The sequence below is a fragment of the Mugil cephalus genome, chromosome 17, assembly GCF_022458985.1.
Source record: "Mugil cephalus isolate CIBA_MC_2020 chromosome 17, CIBA_Mcephalus_1.1, whole genome shotgun sequence".
Classification (NCBI taxonomy): domain Eukaryota; kingdom Metazoa; phylum Chordata; class Actinopteri; order Mugiliformes; family Mugilidae; genus Mugil; species Mugil cephalus.
In genome coordinates, this window is record NC_061786.1 from 2,846,788 (window position 1) to 2,866,662 (window position 19,875).

A 19,875-nucleotide genomic window follows, 5' to 3' on the forward strand; every position below is an offset into this window, starting at 1 on the left:
CTGTTTTTGAGGGTGTTTGTTTCCAGGGTGTGACAGATTTGAGTGATCTGCATCTCAACTGTACTCTGAATACTCATCAATCAACACAGCTTTCCTTTAAGTGACATATTTATTTTTCATTCAGCAAATAAAACTTGCCAAACAGTTTAAATCATATGCACATTAGCAGCCAAATAACAACTAAGTAGAAAAGGTCACACAGTGGAAAGGTGACGGTAGCAACCGTATTTAATAAATTTGACTCAAATCATTGCTCTCAAATTATTTCTGTAGAAGAATCCAGCCACTCTTCAGGTCATCAGTCATTCAGTCATCCCCTCCTTTGCTGATCTGGACGACAGTCTTTCCTCTGGCGTGGCCCTTCTCCACCTTATCCAAAGCTTGGGGGACCTGCGAGAAGCTGAAGGTCTCCTCCACCACGGCCCGGATCTGGCAGAGAGGGCACACACAGGCAGAATGAACAGAGGTGACCCAAGGCAAGACAAAGTAACACTGAGAGTTGTAACAGAAGTAGTTGCATCAGAGAGGAAGTACACTAAAGCAATTTCCTTTAGTGACATAAATAAAAACTTTACAGCAACTATCAATCACACCATTGCGTCAATCTACCATAGACAAAAATACTTTGTGTTTTGTCATTTTAAACCCTGTTTTTAACTTCCCTGTGAAACAACATATGACTGTGAGCCAGACTGGCACCACTCCCTTGCATCAAAGAACTAATTAACACAAAACGTCTCAGAGAAATATACACATGATTATGAATCATTATCATATTAACTACCTAAAATGAGAGAAAATGTCCTTAATTAAAATTATTTGAGGTGTATTTTAGTCTTTTAGTTTGGCCTACACCCCAGGAGCTTATGACCTACACTGCAGCCAGTCACCAGGGGGAGCTCTACTTGCTTTGGCTTCACTTTTGAGGAGGTGTTGTACCATCCATCCTTACACAATCTATGTGGTGTATACACTATAATTTATTACAATGGATCCATTTTAAATTTACTAACATATCAAATGCATTCAGTGAAATATAACTTATGCGGCATTTCTTAAAGTATTTTTATGACTATACAATATGCACCAAATGAACACTCCATATCAATGATATGTAACCCTTGTCACTCACTGGTTTCTGGACTACATTTCTGAAGTCTTTTTAATTGTATTATTATTTTTACTTTTTAATTTATGTTTTGCTACAAACGACCGCGTTTCCATATGTGGATAAGAGGGCAGATTTGGAAGGAGTAAGGGGTTGATCTGATAGAGAACCTACAGAAAACCTCAGTCACCTCAGACGAGACATGTTAATCACCCCTAGGAGGGCACCTTTTTGACGCCCAGTCTGACACCCAGTATCTGGAATTGTGGACAATACACAGCGCCAGCGCACAGATGAGTAAAAGTGAGTTCAGCTAATGGAATTATAATACAACAATAGACTGACTTAGAATTTAATGAACAAAGAAGACCATTGTTGTAAAGGAGACTAATGAAGTCAGAGATTTGTTAGAGCCAGCACCTTATGACTATCTGGCATTTCACTTCATGACACAACACTGGCTTCATGTTTTACACCCAAGCACAATTTCTTTTATAAACAGGCTACAGAGGAAACTGAGCGTAGAGAATGAGGATACACGTGTTGACATACCTGTCCTGCATCCACCATGTCCCTTATTTCATCCAATGCTGGACCACTAGGTGCGACGAATCCCCAGCGGTAGTGAACTCCCTTGACTAGGTGCTATGAGAAAACACAACGACGGAAAAGGTGTGGAGATTAGCAACTGATCAACTGATCACCTCATCTAAAACTTGTTTTCAGGTCTGTTTGACCTGTAACAAAGAGAAATGAATATTAAAGCTAACTATCAGTTAGATGGGGCCAAGTCCACGGACATCAAAGTGACAGTCTGGTGACTTTTCTTCACTTGTGACAAGGGTATCATGTAGCATGTAAATTGATCCCACAGGTTATTGTGGCTGATTCGATGGGAATTCTATGTTGTCTCGTCATCCAAAATCCAAAAACGTCTGCAGCAGGTGTTAATGAGAGACAATGGAAAAAGGTACACACCTCACGCGGGCTTCGTTATATTACACTGTCTAAAGTACAAATCGTGATCATGTTGAAAAAAAAAAAAAAGCTCATTCGATTCAACAATTCCAATGAGAAACTTTAACCGATTCTTGGAGTGGAGTGTGAGGACCAGATGACTAATCAGTAATCATTGTTGTATATTACAACCATTCACCCTTCTTGTTTGACTACATGTGTTTTCTCAGTGTGAACTGGACTTGTGATAGAACAGCGACCTGTCCAGGGTGTATACTGCCTTACACAACCCTCTCCAACAGGGATGTTCAATTCATTTTGGTTAGAGCCACATACAGCAAGAATTGAACTCAAGTGGTCAGGACCAGTCACAAAATACCTATCAAAAACTCCAAATGTATCCCTTTGTTTCAGTGGAAATAAGTACATTATGGAAATGTTCACATTTAGACTTAGACAGACTATAATGATCCACGAGGGAAATTGCTTTGTCACAGTAGCTTCGTTGCATATAAAAGTGAACTGATACATTTTTGAACAAAAAACAAAAGACTTAGACAGGAAACCCCTTCACTTTCATTATTGTAATGTCCTAAAAAAGCACAATATTCTTGATCTAGACAGCTATCAGATCTTTATGGATGCCTATCTCTTCTTTAATGATTTAAATGTTTTAAATTGTCTTTTTTGTAAGAGGAACACAACCCTGGAACAAGTTACCACCACACATCCAAACAGCCACAACTACTTGCTTTTTAAGTTTTTAAGCTAGTTAAAAATATATCAGACATGTACTCACACCACCTACATAGTTTTCTTAATCTAATGCATACTCTTTGGTTCTTGGTCTATTCATTTATATATATATATATATATATATATATATATATATATATATATATATATATATAGATACACACACACATTGCGGGTCACATGATTTGTCATAATATTGTCTGTTTCAATACTGTCTGTCTGTGTCCTTTTTGGTTTGTTTGGACATTGTCTGTATGTGTCTGGTTCTGTTATTGTCTATTGTATGACAATGTTGTTTTAAAGTCTGTGTTGTGTACTCGCCTTAGGACTACAGCTGACAATGATCATTTGTGCTAAGTCCGGCACATTTACGATGAGTAAGGCACTAATGTTTATTAATGTGCATTGTCCCAGTTCATTAAACTAAGAAAAAAAAAAAAGAAGTGCAATTTTGGTTCATTGCTGCCATCTGCTGTTCAGTTCCGGGTGTCAGTGTTTTGTTACGTCCAACTCTTAAGAGGTCAAATTAGGGTGTGAAAAATTGTAATTTTATGTCTTCTATGTAATTTTTTGCACCTTGTAAATTCATCCTGCGTGCCAGATGGGACCCTCTGATGGGCCGGTTTTGGCCCGCGGGCCGTGTGTTTGACACCCCTGCTCTAATAGACAATCACAGATAATGAATGAATAAACTGATAAAACATTGCACACCACCACCAGATGAACCAATATTAGTATTTATATTATTCCAACCGCTATTATCATCAGAATATTCTGTACGTATAAAACTCCTGGTAAGCCTACACGCTGATACTTTCCTGTGTGTCAGGTGACACGTAGAGAAGGAGGTCATTCTCCTCCGAGCCTTTAAAGGCTAGGCAGTATTTCATGACAAAACGAGAACTGAGATGACTCTGAGATGAGTCTTTTCTCACTTTGACCCTATGTTTGAAACTTGTAGGGACTGTAGAGGATTTTCAATGCTTAATATATTGCCTTCAGGCCTTTCTTTTTTTTTTTTCTTAGAATTGACACTGATATACGGATGCTAGCAGTCGACGCTCTAGTTTTCTTTTTACTAAAAATGAACACAGTGTGACTGTGTTAAACAGGAAGAAGCTGGTACACCTGGAGCTGTAAAGTATATTTTACTCCCTGCCTATAAATGTAGATACTGCAGCCCTCCCATTCATTTTAGTGAATGAGCAAGTAGAGAACTCTATGATGTCTTGTCATCTCTTACAAAATCCAGTCAACACTGAAACTGCAAAACAGCAACTTCCACAGCAACAATCTGACCAATCAGTCTGGTTGTAGCTCTTACAGTAAACAAGAGTTTCTTCGTAGCAACACACCTTACTCAATCTTCCTTAAAAGTGACGATGGTACAAACATTTCTTCAAGTTGTCCGCTTCAATGACCTATGAGGTTATGTACTAAGAGAAAGTAAGGTGCAACACTGGAGACTTGTGAGTGCATGATGTACACACACATACACACACAGAGTGTAGGTTACATCTCTCTGTGAACCCTGGGGAAAAAACAACAAGGAAAAAGACAGGTTTCTCTGTGGCTGTCCGCATCAGGTGTCCACAGCTTCCGTGATGAGCAGATTACATTCAGTTCATTTGAATGTCAAGAACTGAGATAGTCATAGGGAAGTCAGAAACAAAACTATCCAAATTATTTCTCACGTAGAAACCAGATAGTGTCCAGAGACTTAACAGTAAGAAACTGAATCATGCCTGCCTCATGCTTTAAAGTTATAATCCTGCCAAAAAAATATCCGTACACCTAAAACGAGCCACCCATCTACAGAACCTAACTGCCAACTTTGTTCACCGTCTCGTCTGCCAGTTGTGAATGTTATAAAGTTATAATGTCAGTACAACAGTGGGTGTCTTGACACACAACGGATTATGTATGACCTGTGTTGATACTTAGACAACTAAGGCAAGCCACACTCCTTCACTCCACATCCTGTCTGTTCAGCTTCCTTGTTATTTTCATATGACAAGAACAACCACACAAGAATTTCCTTTACAATTCCTAGACGCTACATCTACATCAACTATAATTCTTAAACACAAATGTTCTCGCATAAAAGAAGCGCACAAGCCTGACTACACGCGTAACCACTTGCTGAACCACATAAAGTGCAGGTATTTTTAGTGACCAGGAAATTCTTTTGAAAAACAGCATTCACTACTTACTCTGAAGAACAGTTAGACTCACTTTGTAATGTGGCTAAAAGAAAGAGCAGTTACAGTGATGCACTGCATGCAGACGTTGCTCTGCAGGATGTGCATGACAGAGCAAGCTGACAGGATGCTATTTCCTCACTGGTGTGCCTGTGGTGCATGATGCTCTAAAAATCTCTCTCTTTAAATCTGTCCTGAATAAGGAAATTAAGAGGTAAGCGAAGACATGTTGATCTCAGCCACAAATAAGTCAGGACCACAACAACATACCCACACTTGATCTGTGGCATTAACAATAAACAAGTTCCTCCTTGTCTGAGAGGAAATGATGGAGGCATTGTCACACAGACACATTTTGTACTGTTTATATTGTACGCTTTATATTTAGGTATTCTCAACTATGCAGATCTCTGACTAGGTGGTTGTTTTTATTTTTAACAGCATCCGTTTCATCAGACTTTTATTGAACTCCCAATAGGGACAATTAAACGCCTTAGTTTGAAGCAATGTTTTCTGTCACATTGGAGGATGTTTCCACTGTGATTACCTTGAGGACTTTGGTGGCCACTGTAGCGGCAGTCTGCATCATTCCATCAGCTATACCCAGCCTGTCAGTGTTCTGGAGGAAGGGTGTTACAAGGGTGACATACTTGGCACCGCACCAAGGCTTGAGCAGGTTCAGAGCCCAACGCTCGGTGTCCCCCCCAATGTTATCCAGGATCAGGTCAAATCTTTGAAGTGCCGGGTGGTTTGGGCATAACAGAAAGAAATAAGTAAGAGGGAGAGTGGGTGTAGAAAAAGAATGGCTCATGGCTGATGACTAAGATTAAGAGAGTGATTAATAAACTCAAAGGACTCAGTTTTCCCACGCTAATGAGCTGTGTTTGTGTGTGTTTGTGAGTCCCTCTTACTTCTCCAGGGCACTGAGTGGCTCCTCAACAGGTCCAGCTGTGTAGTCCACCACGTGATCTGCCCCCAATTCCCTTACGAACCGCTCGGCGTTCAGGGAGCACGTAACAGTCACATGGGCTCCCCAGGCCTTCAGCATCTGGACACAGATTATATCATATATGAGCCTTTATGCAGGATAATGTCCCTCTGTGACGCATCTTTGCTGTGTTCTGTCAGTCAGTGTCCTGACTAAAATCTATTAGCAGCAGATTATTTTTTTTCTCTATTTTTGTCTCCTAGGTAACATAGGATAATATATAAAATGTAACTTTATCCACCTTTTCCTGCATACCTGTATAGCAAATGTTCCCACTCCCCCGGATCCTCCAAGGATCAAAATCCTGTGGGGCAGAGGAAAGTCAGACATGTACAGTTGATGTGTCAACAATGTATTCTGCACTCCAACGATCAGGCATAACATTATGACCACTGGCAGGAGAAGTAAATAACCATCTGACCATCTTGTGGTAATACAATGTTTTGTTGGTAAACTTTTGGACCTGGAATTCATTCATGTGGACAGTACTTGTGGACATGTAGCACCCGCTCGACCAAACCAGGTACCCCCACCCCATAACAATGACGGTCCTTGATGGCTGCAGCCATCCCTCAGCCTGACACACACACACACACACTCAAAAAACATGAAGAACAGCACAAGGTGCCGACCCGGCCAACAAATTCTCTAGATCCCAAACTGACACCATTCTGATTCCAAACACCACAGGACACTCCCAGAAGGCCCATGTCCTGTCCTGTCCTGTCCTGTCCTGTGTATATAACTGTTTTGGAAGCACAAGGGAGACCTACGCAATATCATAATGTTATGCGTGATCAGTGTATTTTTGCTCAGGGACTCCCCCGCTGGGATTCACGCCAAAGCAACTCCAGGCTTTATTGTGCCACTGCAGTGTTAAGGATCATAGGAGCTGCTGCCAGAAAAGCAGAGCACATCACCCAGAGGCTCATTAAGGAATGGTTCACAGGGAGCACTAAGTGGAATAATTAACTAGATCAAAGTGAGGGAGCTACTTTGGGATGAAGAGGTGTTTTTGCGTGTGTGTGCATGGGCTGAAGTGTTCCCTCACCGTTTGTTGGCGCAGTTGTCCTTATTGAGTCCACCAGTGTTAACCAGAGCTGACCAGGCAGTGGCTGCCACGTAGGGAATGGCTGCTGCCTCTGTATGGCTCAGTGACTTTGGTTTATGGGATATCTGAGTGCAAGACACATGGACAATATTTACCGTGAGGAGTGCACCACAACTTCCCGTGGTGCACTCATCATAAAAAAGAGAACCTGAATGCAATTTTAAGTTAGCTGACTGTGCCCTTTTAAATGAGCAGCGTCTGCATGTCTGCGTGAGAAGCGCAAAAAGGAAGGCAGCCTCTTAATTTAGAAGAGTAAAAAAAAGAAAGACAAAATTCTACATAACTGCCACAGTGATGTTGACAGTGATGGCCCGTATCTTGAAACAAACCACAATCAACAAAAAGGAAACCAGGGGGGACAGAAGCAAACCTAAGCACAAAGCTGAGAAGTTTTCTCAAGCCCTCGCAAAATAAGATCAAAATAACAATGCAGTAGTCCATCACATAATTAATGGTAAATGGTCTTGCTCTTATATAGCGCTTTTCTACCTACTCAAAGGTACTCAAAGCACTTTTACAGTCAGAGACACATCCACCCATTCGCTCACACAAGCACACACACATTCACACACCAGCGCCCGTTGCACTGGGAGCAACTGGGGGTTCAGTATCTTGCTAAAGGACACTTCGGCATATGGCACACTCAGGGGATCGAACCGCTAACCCTTCGGTTCATGGACAATCCGCTCTACCTACTGAGCCATAGCCGCCCCATACCTCATTAGCACTCAGCACTACAAACTCAGCCAAGCTGCCCTGCTTCCATGGAGGTATAGCTGCCCACACCTGAGGGAGACACACAGCAATACAACAGTAATTAATGCAGGGCAGTGAGACAGTGAGTTTACATTTCTGTATAGTTAGTTGACTAGACAATAATGTATCTATTCTCCTGTTAGATGTACTGCAACATCACACCATGAGTCACAGTTGCATGGTTCAAACAGTCAGAACGTGAAGTATTAAAATTAGTCTATTGACAGTCTGCTGTCACACAAACACATGAGTATGTTGCAACAGATATGGTTAATAACTGGCAGTTTTTGTGTTGTCGCATTTCAGGGTTGTGGTTGCATGAGGAAATGATGCTGCTTCATGCAATACTGCGACCAGACACTTACACCACGCTCACAATGACTCACTATTCATCTTTTATTATTAAAAAAAATGCATTACTCAGCTTGTATTATTTTTATTCTTTACCTCATCCCTTTCCCTGAAGTACTTCACATCCAGTCCACACTCCATGATGACCCCAGAAACGTCTCTTCCCAGGATGACAGGGAACTCGCTGCCGGATTTAGTCATGTTCAGAGGATCTCTCTTCATAGATAGTGTAGCTGCACCATAGCCACCTGACAGATAGAGAACTTATGATCATAGCCAACAAATAATGCTAGAGATTTACTGAGGCCAGATGTTGGCCTCTGTAAGTACAAGGCTGGACTACTAGCTGAACAACAAGGCCAGTACCTGGAATTCCAGAAAAATAATAGGCTGGCAAAAAAAAAAAAAAATGAAAAGGGATCATTTTAAAAACCTGAAGTCAGTAATTTGTGTGTGTATGTATATGTATATATATATATATGTATATATATATATATATATATGTATATATATATTATATATTATAAATATGTATTATATATATATTATATATATGTATATATATATATATATATGTATATATATATGGGTCAAAGACGTATAAGGATTTTAAAAGTGAAAAAAAATCTAAATCAGCTGCTATTAATAATAATAAAAGAACAACAGTACAACATCAAATCAATGTCTAAAAACCTACAGCTACTGAATTGATTAACATGTCCAGTCTTTCTGACAGAGGACATGTCCTGGGTAACAGAATACCTCCGTTATCCAGGAAGGACATATCGTTACCCAGGAAGGACAAAACAACTGTTTTTCCTTTATAATCAGGCACTAACTGTTTTTACTGTGTAAAACATTAGCTCAATCTTCAACACATCAATGTCATATTTAACATGAAAATTTAAAAAATTATAAATGTGTTATTAGCGTTATCCAGGAAGACACATCATGGTGATACATCACGTACCACTGAGCGAAAAGGTCAAAATATCAACATTTTAAGAGAGATTTACTGACATTGTTATCTCTTTTGGGGGTCCTTCAGAATCTGTTGGCTGATACAACACCCTGTAACATGGCTGTCCAAATCCAATTATGGTCATATAGCCACTTTATGTGCGATACACAGGAAGGACATTTATGAATCCAAAAATGGGGACAAAAGTATTTCTTGAATAAAAATGTAAATGAGCTTAGAGTTGTTACTATATTTGTAGGTGTCATTACAAACACCAACACAATTATGCCCCAGTGTATCATTAATGCCTTTATTAAGATTTTTGACATTTTTAGCATAATTTTGTACTTTAGCCCGGACGTTATCCAGGACTTGTACTTTTTAGCTAAATAGGTCCTTAAATTTTCATTTCTTACAGTAAATACTCATATGAGCAAGTAAAGTGGGGAGAATTGCGTAACAAATTGTACTTTTTAAAATTTTTAATTTATTTTTACTATTATAAATTTGCCTCGGACACCAGAATTGACATGTCTCGTCTTTGACCCATATACATATGTGGGTGTGTGTGGTAATCATATATCAGTAATTTTCATATGTACAGTATTTGGTACACTGGGAGTTGGAGTAAACACTTAACACGGGCTTAAAATTAATTTCCCCTAAGCGAGAACAAAGACTCTCTAGGTAGAACACATTTTAACTCCCAACAAAGTGCTTTTTATTTTGCATGCTTGTAAACAGAACACATTTCAGGCTTACACAGACAAATGATGTGGACTGGAATCCGGTGCTGTTTTAGCCACCAGAGTCCCAGGTTAATCTTTAAACTCACCTCTCATTTTGACATCAATTGGGTTCAGTCCTGCTGCAAACACTTTCACAATGACCTCATTGGGATAGTTGATGATGGGAAAACTGGCATTTCGAGTGAACCGTAAAACATCATTGCTTCCATATTTATCAATGACCCAGGCAGGCATGATTGTCATGTGCCTGCTGGAGGTACTGATCAGTCTTGTTTTGTTGCCATACCTGGAAGCTGCTGTTTGCAAGCATGGTGATTTACTAAGATGCAGCAACAATCTACTGCACACCACATACCTAACGGAGCTCATCTTTACTCTTCTAAGCGCCAAACGTAAAACTGAGTGATTGTTGAAGTTAGTTAGCAGACAGCACCATTTAAAACTGTGTAGTCATCTGAATTACATTAAACCCCTGTTAAAAGTTCGCTATAGCACATCTATAACGGCTGATTGTGAATTATGTGTTCAGTAACCCCAGGGTTTAGAGTCGTTTCAAAACAATGTCCTTCTCTTCCGCAAAAGCTTCTTCCTGGGGCCGGCGTCTTCGGAACCTCCACCAATCACAGCGCGGCATCCTCAAACACTGTCCAATCACACCACGCGCTGTTAGACGTTGACGATCGTAACAAACATGGCAGCCCCCTGTCGTTGCACACTGTGAGAAGGTTGTCACTGAAGATATTGAGAACATGCTCGGCCTCACAATAAGGGAGGTTAGTACGACCAGCTGCTTGAAGCTGCTCTTCTTGTTTTTCTTCCGCGCTTATCTGGTTATTTTCTGAAAACAACTCGAGTCTCAATTAAATTGGTGTTGAAAAATTTCCCCAACAGTCATCATCTCGTCTATCTACTGTCAGGCACAACTGTTGTGATGTGTCCTTTCTTTGTACTGTTCTCTATGCAGTAACCTTGTATTAGGAATAGCTAAGAAAAGGCAGCATAGTGGACTTCTAAAACTGTCTTGTTGGTGTGCAGAGTCTAGATGTGGCAAGCAAGACATTACAATTTAAACCTTCAGTAAGTGTGCACATGTACTAAATGGATAGTATTAAAAATATACTGCATACTCAAAAAATACTTAAAAATACTATATAAATATGCATAAGGATCCTATTCAGAGGCTTATCAGATATTCATTGCTTGTTAGCTATATTATAGTCATTATATATACACTGTACAGTATTGTCATATGGTATGTAGTTTCAAGATGCGTACAATAATGATAAACAAACAAGATCATGCTTGAGTACAGCAGAAGTCACACTGTCATGACCTACTAAGGTGTGATCTGATCTGAGATTTGATCATGCAAAAAAAAAAAAGATGTGAACATCCCTGGGACGCATCAAGGTCACATTTGAGAGATCCAATCTCTGACCTTTTTTGAAGGTGGTCTGGGTCGTATGTGTCCACATTCTTTTGCTAGTGTAAACATCAAAGGCTACATTAAAGGCACTTATAGGCAGTTTCATCATCAAACTGTCATTCGTAGCAACTTTATTTCCCAGCGTTGACGAGACCAAATGTCCACAGTGTGACAAAAGACTCACATTTCACCACTCGCGTTCCATCCTTGTTTTCCAGGTGTCCGTGGCGCTCAGAGAGGGAAGAGTCTCCCCAACAGAGCTCTGCAGGAAGTGTCTGAATCGCATCAAGAAAACACAGCATCTCAACGCTTACATCACAGTGACTGAGGAGCTGGCATTGAAGCAGGCCCAACAAGCAGAAACCAGACTTCTGCGAGGTGTGGACATGTGAGCTTGTATTTGATTCTGTTCTGATTGTGGAGTCATAGGTGTTACTGTTTGATGGTATCTTCCTCCAGGTGTCCCTAAAGGTCCTCTGGATGGAATCCCCTTTGCAGTTAAAGACAACTTTTGCACAGAGAATGTCAAGACCACATGTGCCTCCAGGATGCTTAAAGGTCTGTGTGGACGGCCTCTATGATACCTTTACCATCATATATTTTTCACTCTACCTCTATCAGTAATGATAACACATCATTGCAAAATCATTGCTTTTTCTGTAGATTACACACCACCATACAATGCTACAGTGGTCCAGAAGCTCCTCGATCAAGGGGCCGTTCTAATGGGAAAGACCAACATGGATGAGTTTGCAATGGGGTAAGTCTGTTATTACCAGTGTCAAAATGGTTTTGGCAACAGCTGCTCAGTTGCAAATCCCAGACTGGATTTATTTTATAACTGCGTATGAATACAAAGGGTAAAATTTCGTAATTTTCATCTGTTTGTTTTCCTCCCAGTGCAGGCAGTACTGATGGGGCTTTTGGTCCAGTAAAGAACCCCTGGAGCTATGCTGCTCCCTACAGAGAGCGGACAGGGACAGTGCCAGACTCTGACTGGGTCATCACTGGAGGAAGCTCGGGTGGAAGTGCTGCAGCTGTGGCGTCACTCACCAGCTACCTGTAAGGGGAACACATTCTCCGCTTGAAAATGACTGTCAGAAAAAAAAAGAAGAAAATGATTTGACTGAAAATGGCATTTACAAATGAAAATGCATTATCTTGATATTTACTTGGCAGGGCTTTGGGTTCAGACACAGGTGGTTCCACACGTAACCCAGGAGCTTTGTGTGGAGTTGTGGCCCTGAAGCCCACTTACGGTCTGCTGTCCAGACATGGTCTCATCCCCCTGGTGAATTCCATGGATGTGCCTGGCATAATGACACGCAGTGTCAGTGATACAGCCATCATCTTAGGTAGGAAGCAACCGACTGCAATAAACAGATGACAGTTTGTTATCCTGCACTTTTGTCTAGTATTTTGCATTCATTGTCAACATCATCTGGATCTGTGTGGAAATGTCTCTTGCTCCCTATTAACTTGTATCAGTCTTTACTTGCTGTCAATTTCACTATCTTTCCTCCAACACAAGTACAATGCCCAAAGGAATAAAGATTTAAATGTGCTCTAGGGATTTTTTTACCACTAGTAGTGCTATGGAGCAACATTTTTATGGACCACTCCCCAGTCTCTATAGCGCTTCCTTATTGCTGTGCTCTCAACATTCTGCCTTCAAATAACCTGGTGTATATTGATATATGTGACAGGGATCCTCCAAGGCGTTGATGTTAGAGACTCAACAACAGTCACTGCCCCATCATCACTAACAGAGCTTCCCGAAGACTTTGATGTTAAGAACATCCGTGTAGGCATCCCTAAGGTGAGTTCTAGTTTCTAAAATGTGAGGAACAGCTAATTTGTGTTTACTGAAATCATTCATGTCAAACAAATAATTTGCTAGAAAAATAATTGATCACATGTCTTCTTTTGATGGCACAGACGGATAGAAAGGCATCAAGGCAAATTCCTCATGAAGTACAAGAGTAGTATTTTTAAATTGTTGTGTGATATGTAAATACATTGCCTGGCCCAAAAAAAGGTCACTACCAAACACAAGAGTCTGAACATTGTTCAAAGCCTTGTCCAGCACATCCAGAGATTCTCAGTGGGGTTCAGGTCTGGACTTTGTGGTGGCCAATCCACAGATGTTTCATGCTCCCTGAACCACTCTTTCATTATTTGATCCCCATGACTCCTGGCATTGCCATCTCGGAATATGGTCGTGCCATCAGGGAAGAACAAATCCCTTTATGGAATAACCTGGTCATTTAGTATATTCAGGTTGACAGCTGACCTCATTCTTTGGGCCTAATGTTGCTGAACATAGACCTGAGCAACTGCAGGAACCCCAGATCATAGCACTGCCCCCACAGACTGGTACAGTAGGACCTAGGCATGATGGGGGCATCACTTCATCTCCCTCTCTTCTTAACCTGACGCCCCATCACTCTGGAACAGGGTAAATCTGGACTCATCAGACCACATGACCTTCTTCCATTGCTCCAGAGCCCAATCTTTATGCTCCCTAGCAAACTGAATCCCAAGTAAGTCCATGTAAGTCCATATTTCAAAGTTTCTTGTAGTGGAGCATTTATTGGTATACCAATGTACGGTGAACTTATAGGCCCAGAACATTACACAGATCCAGTATAGTCCTTTTCACATGGGATGGAACAGATGTTCATCACTGTAGCAAGAAATTTGTAGAGTCAGAGTCAGGTGCCGCATTCCTGTTTTTAGACTTCACGACTGGACTCTCCGACAGCCGGTATTTAGATTCACAGTCAGATGTTCCTATGTAGGCCTATAGGTATATATACCTACATATACCTATGTAGGTATATGTAGGTATCCTATATCTCTTCCAACTCTATTTAGTGGAACCTATCTCTCCGAACAGATTTATTGGCTTTGTTTTCTTCTCATGTCTTCAGTCACCTATCTGATTCTTTGTACTCTGCGTTGTATTTATTAATGTAATGTTTTTTTAAACAAGCAAGCAAAGCTATTAGACTAAGACAGACTTAAATGATCCATGAGGGAAATTACTTTGTCATCGTAACTTTGTTGCACATAAAAGTAAACACTCATAAAAAACACAAGAAAGTTCAAATAAATTAGATTAAATTAAAGAAAAAGAAAAATAAGCATAGTAATTAAAAAAATTACAGAATTAGCATTAGGGCTATATACAAGTTGGCAAAAACAGTGTCCAAGGTGCTCAGCCGTTTGACCAGTTGCATAGCAACAGTGCCATGGATCGTGTTGAATGGTGTCTCCTTGTACTTGTATTTGTGAAGAATGGATGTAAACTCAAACGAAGCATGTCTGACCATAGAGTCTGGATCTGGGCACAGATGTAGTGTGGTCCCATGAACCAGATCTCCAAAACACTTCTCATGACACACTCCCCCTGGTTCCCATAAAGCACACACAGTCCATCCATCCCGCTGCCAGACCTCGCAATCCCCTTGAGGACAGATGGCACCGCCGACCTGAAGCTCCTTCTACGCTCCTCCACCGCTAACTCCAGCCTGGCATCCCCAGGACTTCTTTGGAGGTTTAGCGGGAATCTCAGCCTGGTATCCAAAGCACTTAGGACTCAGTCTGGGCAGCTCAGGGAACATGGACAACGCTAGTAGTTGATAGCAGGAACACACCACCGGACACAACGGCCACTCTGCCGAACGCCACAGCCAACAACCAACGTCACTGCCAAAAAACAGAAGTCCACAGAAAAACAAAATAAAAACAGCACAAGAAGACAAAAACGACCGAAAGCCATTTTGATTGGTTCAAGGCACGGAAAAACAACCATTAGCACATTAAGAATATAACCGGAAAAGGTTATTCTTTATAGAGCTACTGGCGACATGCAGCCATGCTTTCAAGTGCATTTTTTTCCGCATTTCAGCACACACCCCTATATCTTTACATCTGAACTTAAAAGGTCAGCTGACTCCAAATTAAAATGTGCTGTGCAGCATGATTATCAATTTAACACTTTACAGGACCAGATATCCTACAAAATCATACATACAAAAAAATAAACTTCCTCTATGCTTCTCTGAAAAAGCTCTTCGAGGAACCTTTGGTTGTCACTTATTTTTCCAATTACTTTTAACTTCCTCAAAGCTACCTGCTACTTGGACGGTACGCTTTGTTCATGTTAGCGTAAGGAGAACAAGTCAAAAGCTAATTCTAAATATTGGGGGCATTCCAAGCATCCCTGAGAGAGCGAACCAAATCCCTCCCCTTCTTAAGCAGTCCTGCACAAGCTCACACATGGGCAAATTTAACTCTTATTTGTGTTCCAAACACAGGACTTTCTCAATTTCTTTAGTGTTTCAAACACACAAGCCCTTAAATTTTCATGTTCCAAACACAGGACCTCCTTAACTTATTAGTGTTCCAAACACTGGCCCTTCATTTCGTGCTCCAAGCACAGGACGTTTCTTAACTTTTTTAGTGTTCCAAACACACAAGCCCTCCATGATTTGTGTTCCAAACACAAACTTGTAGCAATGTCTTTAGAAGAACAACTTATATTCTAAAACAGGGAAATGCCAAGATAACCAAATCAAGTCAAACTTGCAAGATCAACTCAACAAAAAGGCAAGCATTTCTTAAGCAGTACTAGAGAAGACTCAACCCCATTTAACAACCACATACAGCAAACTTGGTTCAAATAAACAGCAAACCTATTTATTGGATGTCAACTTCTTTGGGACTGCAACTCCACAGACCTCCAACAACTCAGCAACCATAATTGGGTTTTCAAAAGGATTCCTCACCTCAAACAGTTTGGAATAGTGTAACTGGTGTGTTCTTGGTCTGGAAAAAGAGTCTCCTCCAAAGTGTGTTGCCATCCACGTCACGGCACCAAATTGCCAAAGAAAAATACATCCTTACATAAGTCCTTGTTTCAGAGTTTTCTGTAGTGGAGCATTTATTGGTTTACCAGTATATGGTGAGCTCACAGACACAGTCGCACTGATTAGTGTGAAATTTTTTTCTTTTTCAAAGATGATGGTTCCCCACTATCCTTCCAGTTTTTAATAAAGTCTAGGGTAGTTCTTGCCAATGATTTGAAACTTGAAATGAGAAGCTACTCATTTTCTCATCCCCCATGCAGTAATCATTCAATAGGAGGCTCGTATCTATTTCCTCAGTTAAATCCAGGTGGTGACTTTTTCTGTTTGGCCAGGCACATGTACATGAATGGGCAAAAGTGCAGTTCAAATGTGCTTGTCCTGTCCCTCATTACATGTCAGGAATACCATGCACCGGGGATGTCTGAAGAGACTCTAGCACAGTGGAGTCGTGTGGCAGACTTATTCGAAAGAGCAGGCGCGCGGGTGGAGCAAGTGTCCCTCCCCCATACCCAGCACTCCATCGTGTGCTACCATGTCCTGTGCCATGCTGAAGTGGCATCTAACATGGCCCGTTTTGACGGCCTGGAATACGGTATGAACCTGTCTAGTATATTAAATCAGTGGTCTGGAACATTTTACAATGGCTTGCTTCTTGTTAGCTTACACACAGTCGTATATGATTTCTGTTGCTCCACTGCCAGGCCACCGTAGCGAAATGGACAGCTCAACAGAGGCCATGTATGCTTCAACCCGACATGAGGGCTTCAACGATGTAGTAAGGGGGAGGATATTGTCTGGAAACTACTTCCTACTAAAACGGTAAGACCAGCGCTTCTTTGTCAGATTAGTGAAGTGAAACCAGTAGAGAAACTAGCTTTTCTCTACCTGGGCCTCCCCGTTGTCATCAGACTTTAGAGGTACAAGCAGATTTGTGCACACATTATGCAATCTTTTTAATGACATTATTTGGCTGCTTTGTAATACTGTCAACTAGCAAGAATTAATCACTGACATCCTCACATTCTTTTTTGTATCAGGAACTACCAGCACTACTTTCTGAAGGCCCAAAAAGTCCGCCGGCTTATAGCAGACGACTTCAGACGTGTGTTCGACTCAGGGATTGACATACTACTGACGCCCACCACACTGACTGATGCAGCCCGTTACTATGACTTCACACAAGAAGACAACCAAACACGCAGCGCTCAAGACGATGTCTTCACCCAGCCTGCCAATATGGCAGGTAAGAAGAGAAAGAAAAGTCCCCTTCAGGCTGTATCTGTGGCAGCACACTTAGGAAGTGTAGGAGGATTCACAAACTTAAATATTCTACATCATGGATACATATGCCGTCAACGCCCACGCCTGTTACTGAATACAATAGTGAAGGCTTCTTCCTAGTTTCCATCCTACAACAAAGGCAACGTCAAATATAAATGTCACAAATGAAGTTAAAAGGAGAAATCACTATGAGCAAAATCACTTCTCTCTTCTCATTTTGTTAATGTTTAAAGGAAAAACTCATATTGTGTATTGTGTATTAACTCAGATCAGTTAACTATTGTTCTCTGAACTCACTTCCAGCTATCCGGATTTGTTTCCTTATTCCTTTATTTCAACTCTCTTTTTCCTCACCCCAGGTTTACCTGCTGTTTCTGTGCCAACGGCGTTGTCGAGACGGGGCCTTCCCATTGGTTTACAGCTTATAGGCCCAGCTCTCCAAGACAAGAAGCTGCTCTGTGTTGCCCAGTGGATCGAGCAGAGGGTAGGGTTTCCTTCCATCGGGTACTCCGATGACTCCGATGACTCCGGTGAGAGCAGGGATGATACGGGACTGACCAAAAAGGAGCAAACCTCAGCTGTATGAAGACGACGACGGACACAGGGAGCAAACTGTTAACACAAGTCACGTGTAATGGACTTCAAATGTGACCAAGTAAAAGGATGCTGCTTTGTTGTGTGAAGGTGGTGCAATTAAATACACAATATGGGCGAGTCAACTGCGTGTTATTTTTAAGAAGCATCCACACATGCACATATTGTATGACAGTGTATTGAGAGCGGTGAAACTATCCTGAAATCAACACACTGCTTGTAGTTGTGTTCTTTTACTTGTTCATAAAAGAGAACGACAGTGCTTTCAGGTCAGTCACTCTGATGCTTTGCTTCGGACAGAAATATTCAACTATCAAACGAAATGCCACGACATTTGGAGGAACTGTGTGACAATGTAATATGGCAGCGTAAAAGATTATAATTTGCATCCTGTATTGTATTATAATTTTATAATGGCTACAAATAGCTCTGTCTTACGGTATACAACATCTGACCAATTGCCAAATAAGTTGTCAGCTGTTCTTTATGCACCTTCACCAGACTAAAACACTCGAAACGTCTGCACATCTTACTTGATTCTCTGTACAGTCGTGAGAGGATCATATCTTATGTCATCGTGTCATAATGTGGTGAGACTTGTGTTTTAAGAAGGCATGTACAATCTCCAAAAACCAGCAGACTCCTTAATAGAGCACTCATTGAAATACTTAGCAATACTTTATGGAAGTAAATTCTAAATGTCAACCCTGGCCCTGATTAGATCTGAGAATGTCTTCTCTGACTGGTTGGGTGAAAACCACATGCTTCTCAACCTCAATGAGAGATAAAATAATAAAATAAAATAAAAAACACATATGGATCCTTGCTCCAGAAACACTTTTATTGACACATTCAAGTCTAATCTATCCAGCCAACCAATTGCAGTACTGGAAACCGGCCTATTCTGTGGAGCTGCACCAAAGTTTGACTTCAGTTTCATCTAATCCTGACCCACATACCTACAGGACAAATCTATACCTAAGTTAAACATAATTAATCCTAATACTATAATTCAGAGTTTTTATAAGTTAATGTTATAAGTTAATGTTAATATAATAGTAATATAATAGTAAATGTTAATGTTGTTCTTTTTAGGCTTGTGGATCAGACAGGTCTATGCGAAACACAAGTCTCAAAATAGTATTGCGTTGCCCAGTACTTATCGTATGTAACAACCCTCAACATAACACTGCAGTCTGCAAGTCTGCAGGACATGACTGTGAGGAGTTATATTTTTGTATTTTAAATAGCTGTGCAAACCTTACCCAGCAGGTCATATTAAGACCATTAAGAAGAGGGTTAAGAGGCCAGCTTGAGGTGCTTGTTTTTTCTCTGTCGGGACAGCAACGAGGCGTGCCATTTTTTAAAAAAACATTCTAATTTTGGACACAAAGCTTGCCCTGCGTAAAGACGTTATTTATAATTAAGACAATCACATAAGTGCCCCCTACAATGTCAGTTATTCTTTTGAAAAGCATGCATCAGCATCTAAACAACCTGGTTTTGCAAACCACCATTTACACGCGTTGAGATTCTGATAGAAGATTCATGAAGCTGCTTCTGCTCCATGGAAATCACACTCATACTGTCGTTTATGAGTGTGACAGTAGTAAATGTTGGCAGCCCCTCTTTCCAGAAGGCTGCGTAGTGAATAGCTTCTCGGGTTGTAATATTGATGTCTGAAAAAAAAGAAAAAAACATGAAATATCTCCCACACTCAAAAACTCAGAGCAGAACAGAAGACAGAGGGCCCATGCTGGGC

At 40.9% G+C, this 19,875-nt stretch overlaps 2 protein-coding genes across 2 annotated transcripts; one reads left to right on the forward strand and one right to left on the reverse strand.

Annotated features, from left to right (window-relative positions):
* Nucleotides 1-90: 90 nt before the first annotated feature.
* Nucleotides 91-10,530, reverse strand: rtn4ip1 (reticulon 4 interacting protein 1). The gene is made up of 9 exons (XM_047611692.1): nt 10,025-10,530; nt 8,325-8,476; nt 7,839-7,907; nt 7,062-7,186; nt 6,266-6,314; nt 5,934-6,070; nt 5,570-5,753; nt 1,661-1,753; nt 91-429 (listed from the first exon to the last, which is right to left on the reverse strand). Exons 1-9 carry the CDS (start codon nt 10,305-10,307, stop codon nt 307-309), a joined length of 1,215 nt encoding a protein of 404 aa, XP_047467648.1. The 5' UTR covers nt 10,308-10,530; the 3' UTR covers nt 91-306.
* A 77-nt stretch (nt 10,531-10,607) lies between these two features.
* On the forward strand, nt 10,608-18,238 carry qrsl1 (glutaminyl-tRNA amidotransferase subunit QRSL1). The gene is made up of 11 exons (XM_047611693.1): nt 10,608-10,711; nt 11,583-11,742; nt 11,824-11,922; nt 12,028-12,124; nt 12,265-12,426; nt 12,544-12,719; nt 13,071-13,183; nt 16,638-16,830; nt 16,940-17,057; nt 17,276-17,481; nt 17,879-18,238. The coding sequence occupies exons 1-11, from the start codon at nt 10,688-10,690 to the stop codon at nt 18,103-18,105; spliced, it is 1,575 nt and encodes a 524-aa protein (XP_047467649.1). The 5' UTR covers nt 10,608-10,687; the 3' UTR covers nt 18,106-18,238.
* The last annotated feature ends 1,637 nt before the right edge of the window (nt 18,239-19,875 follow it).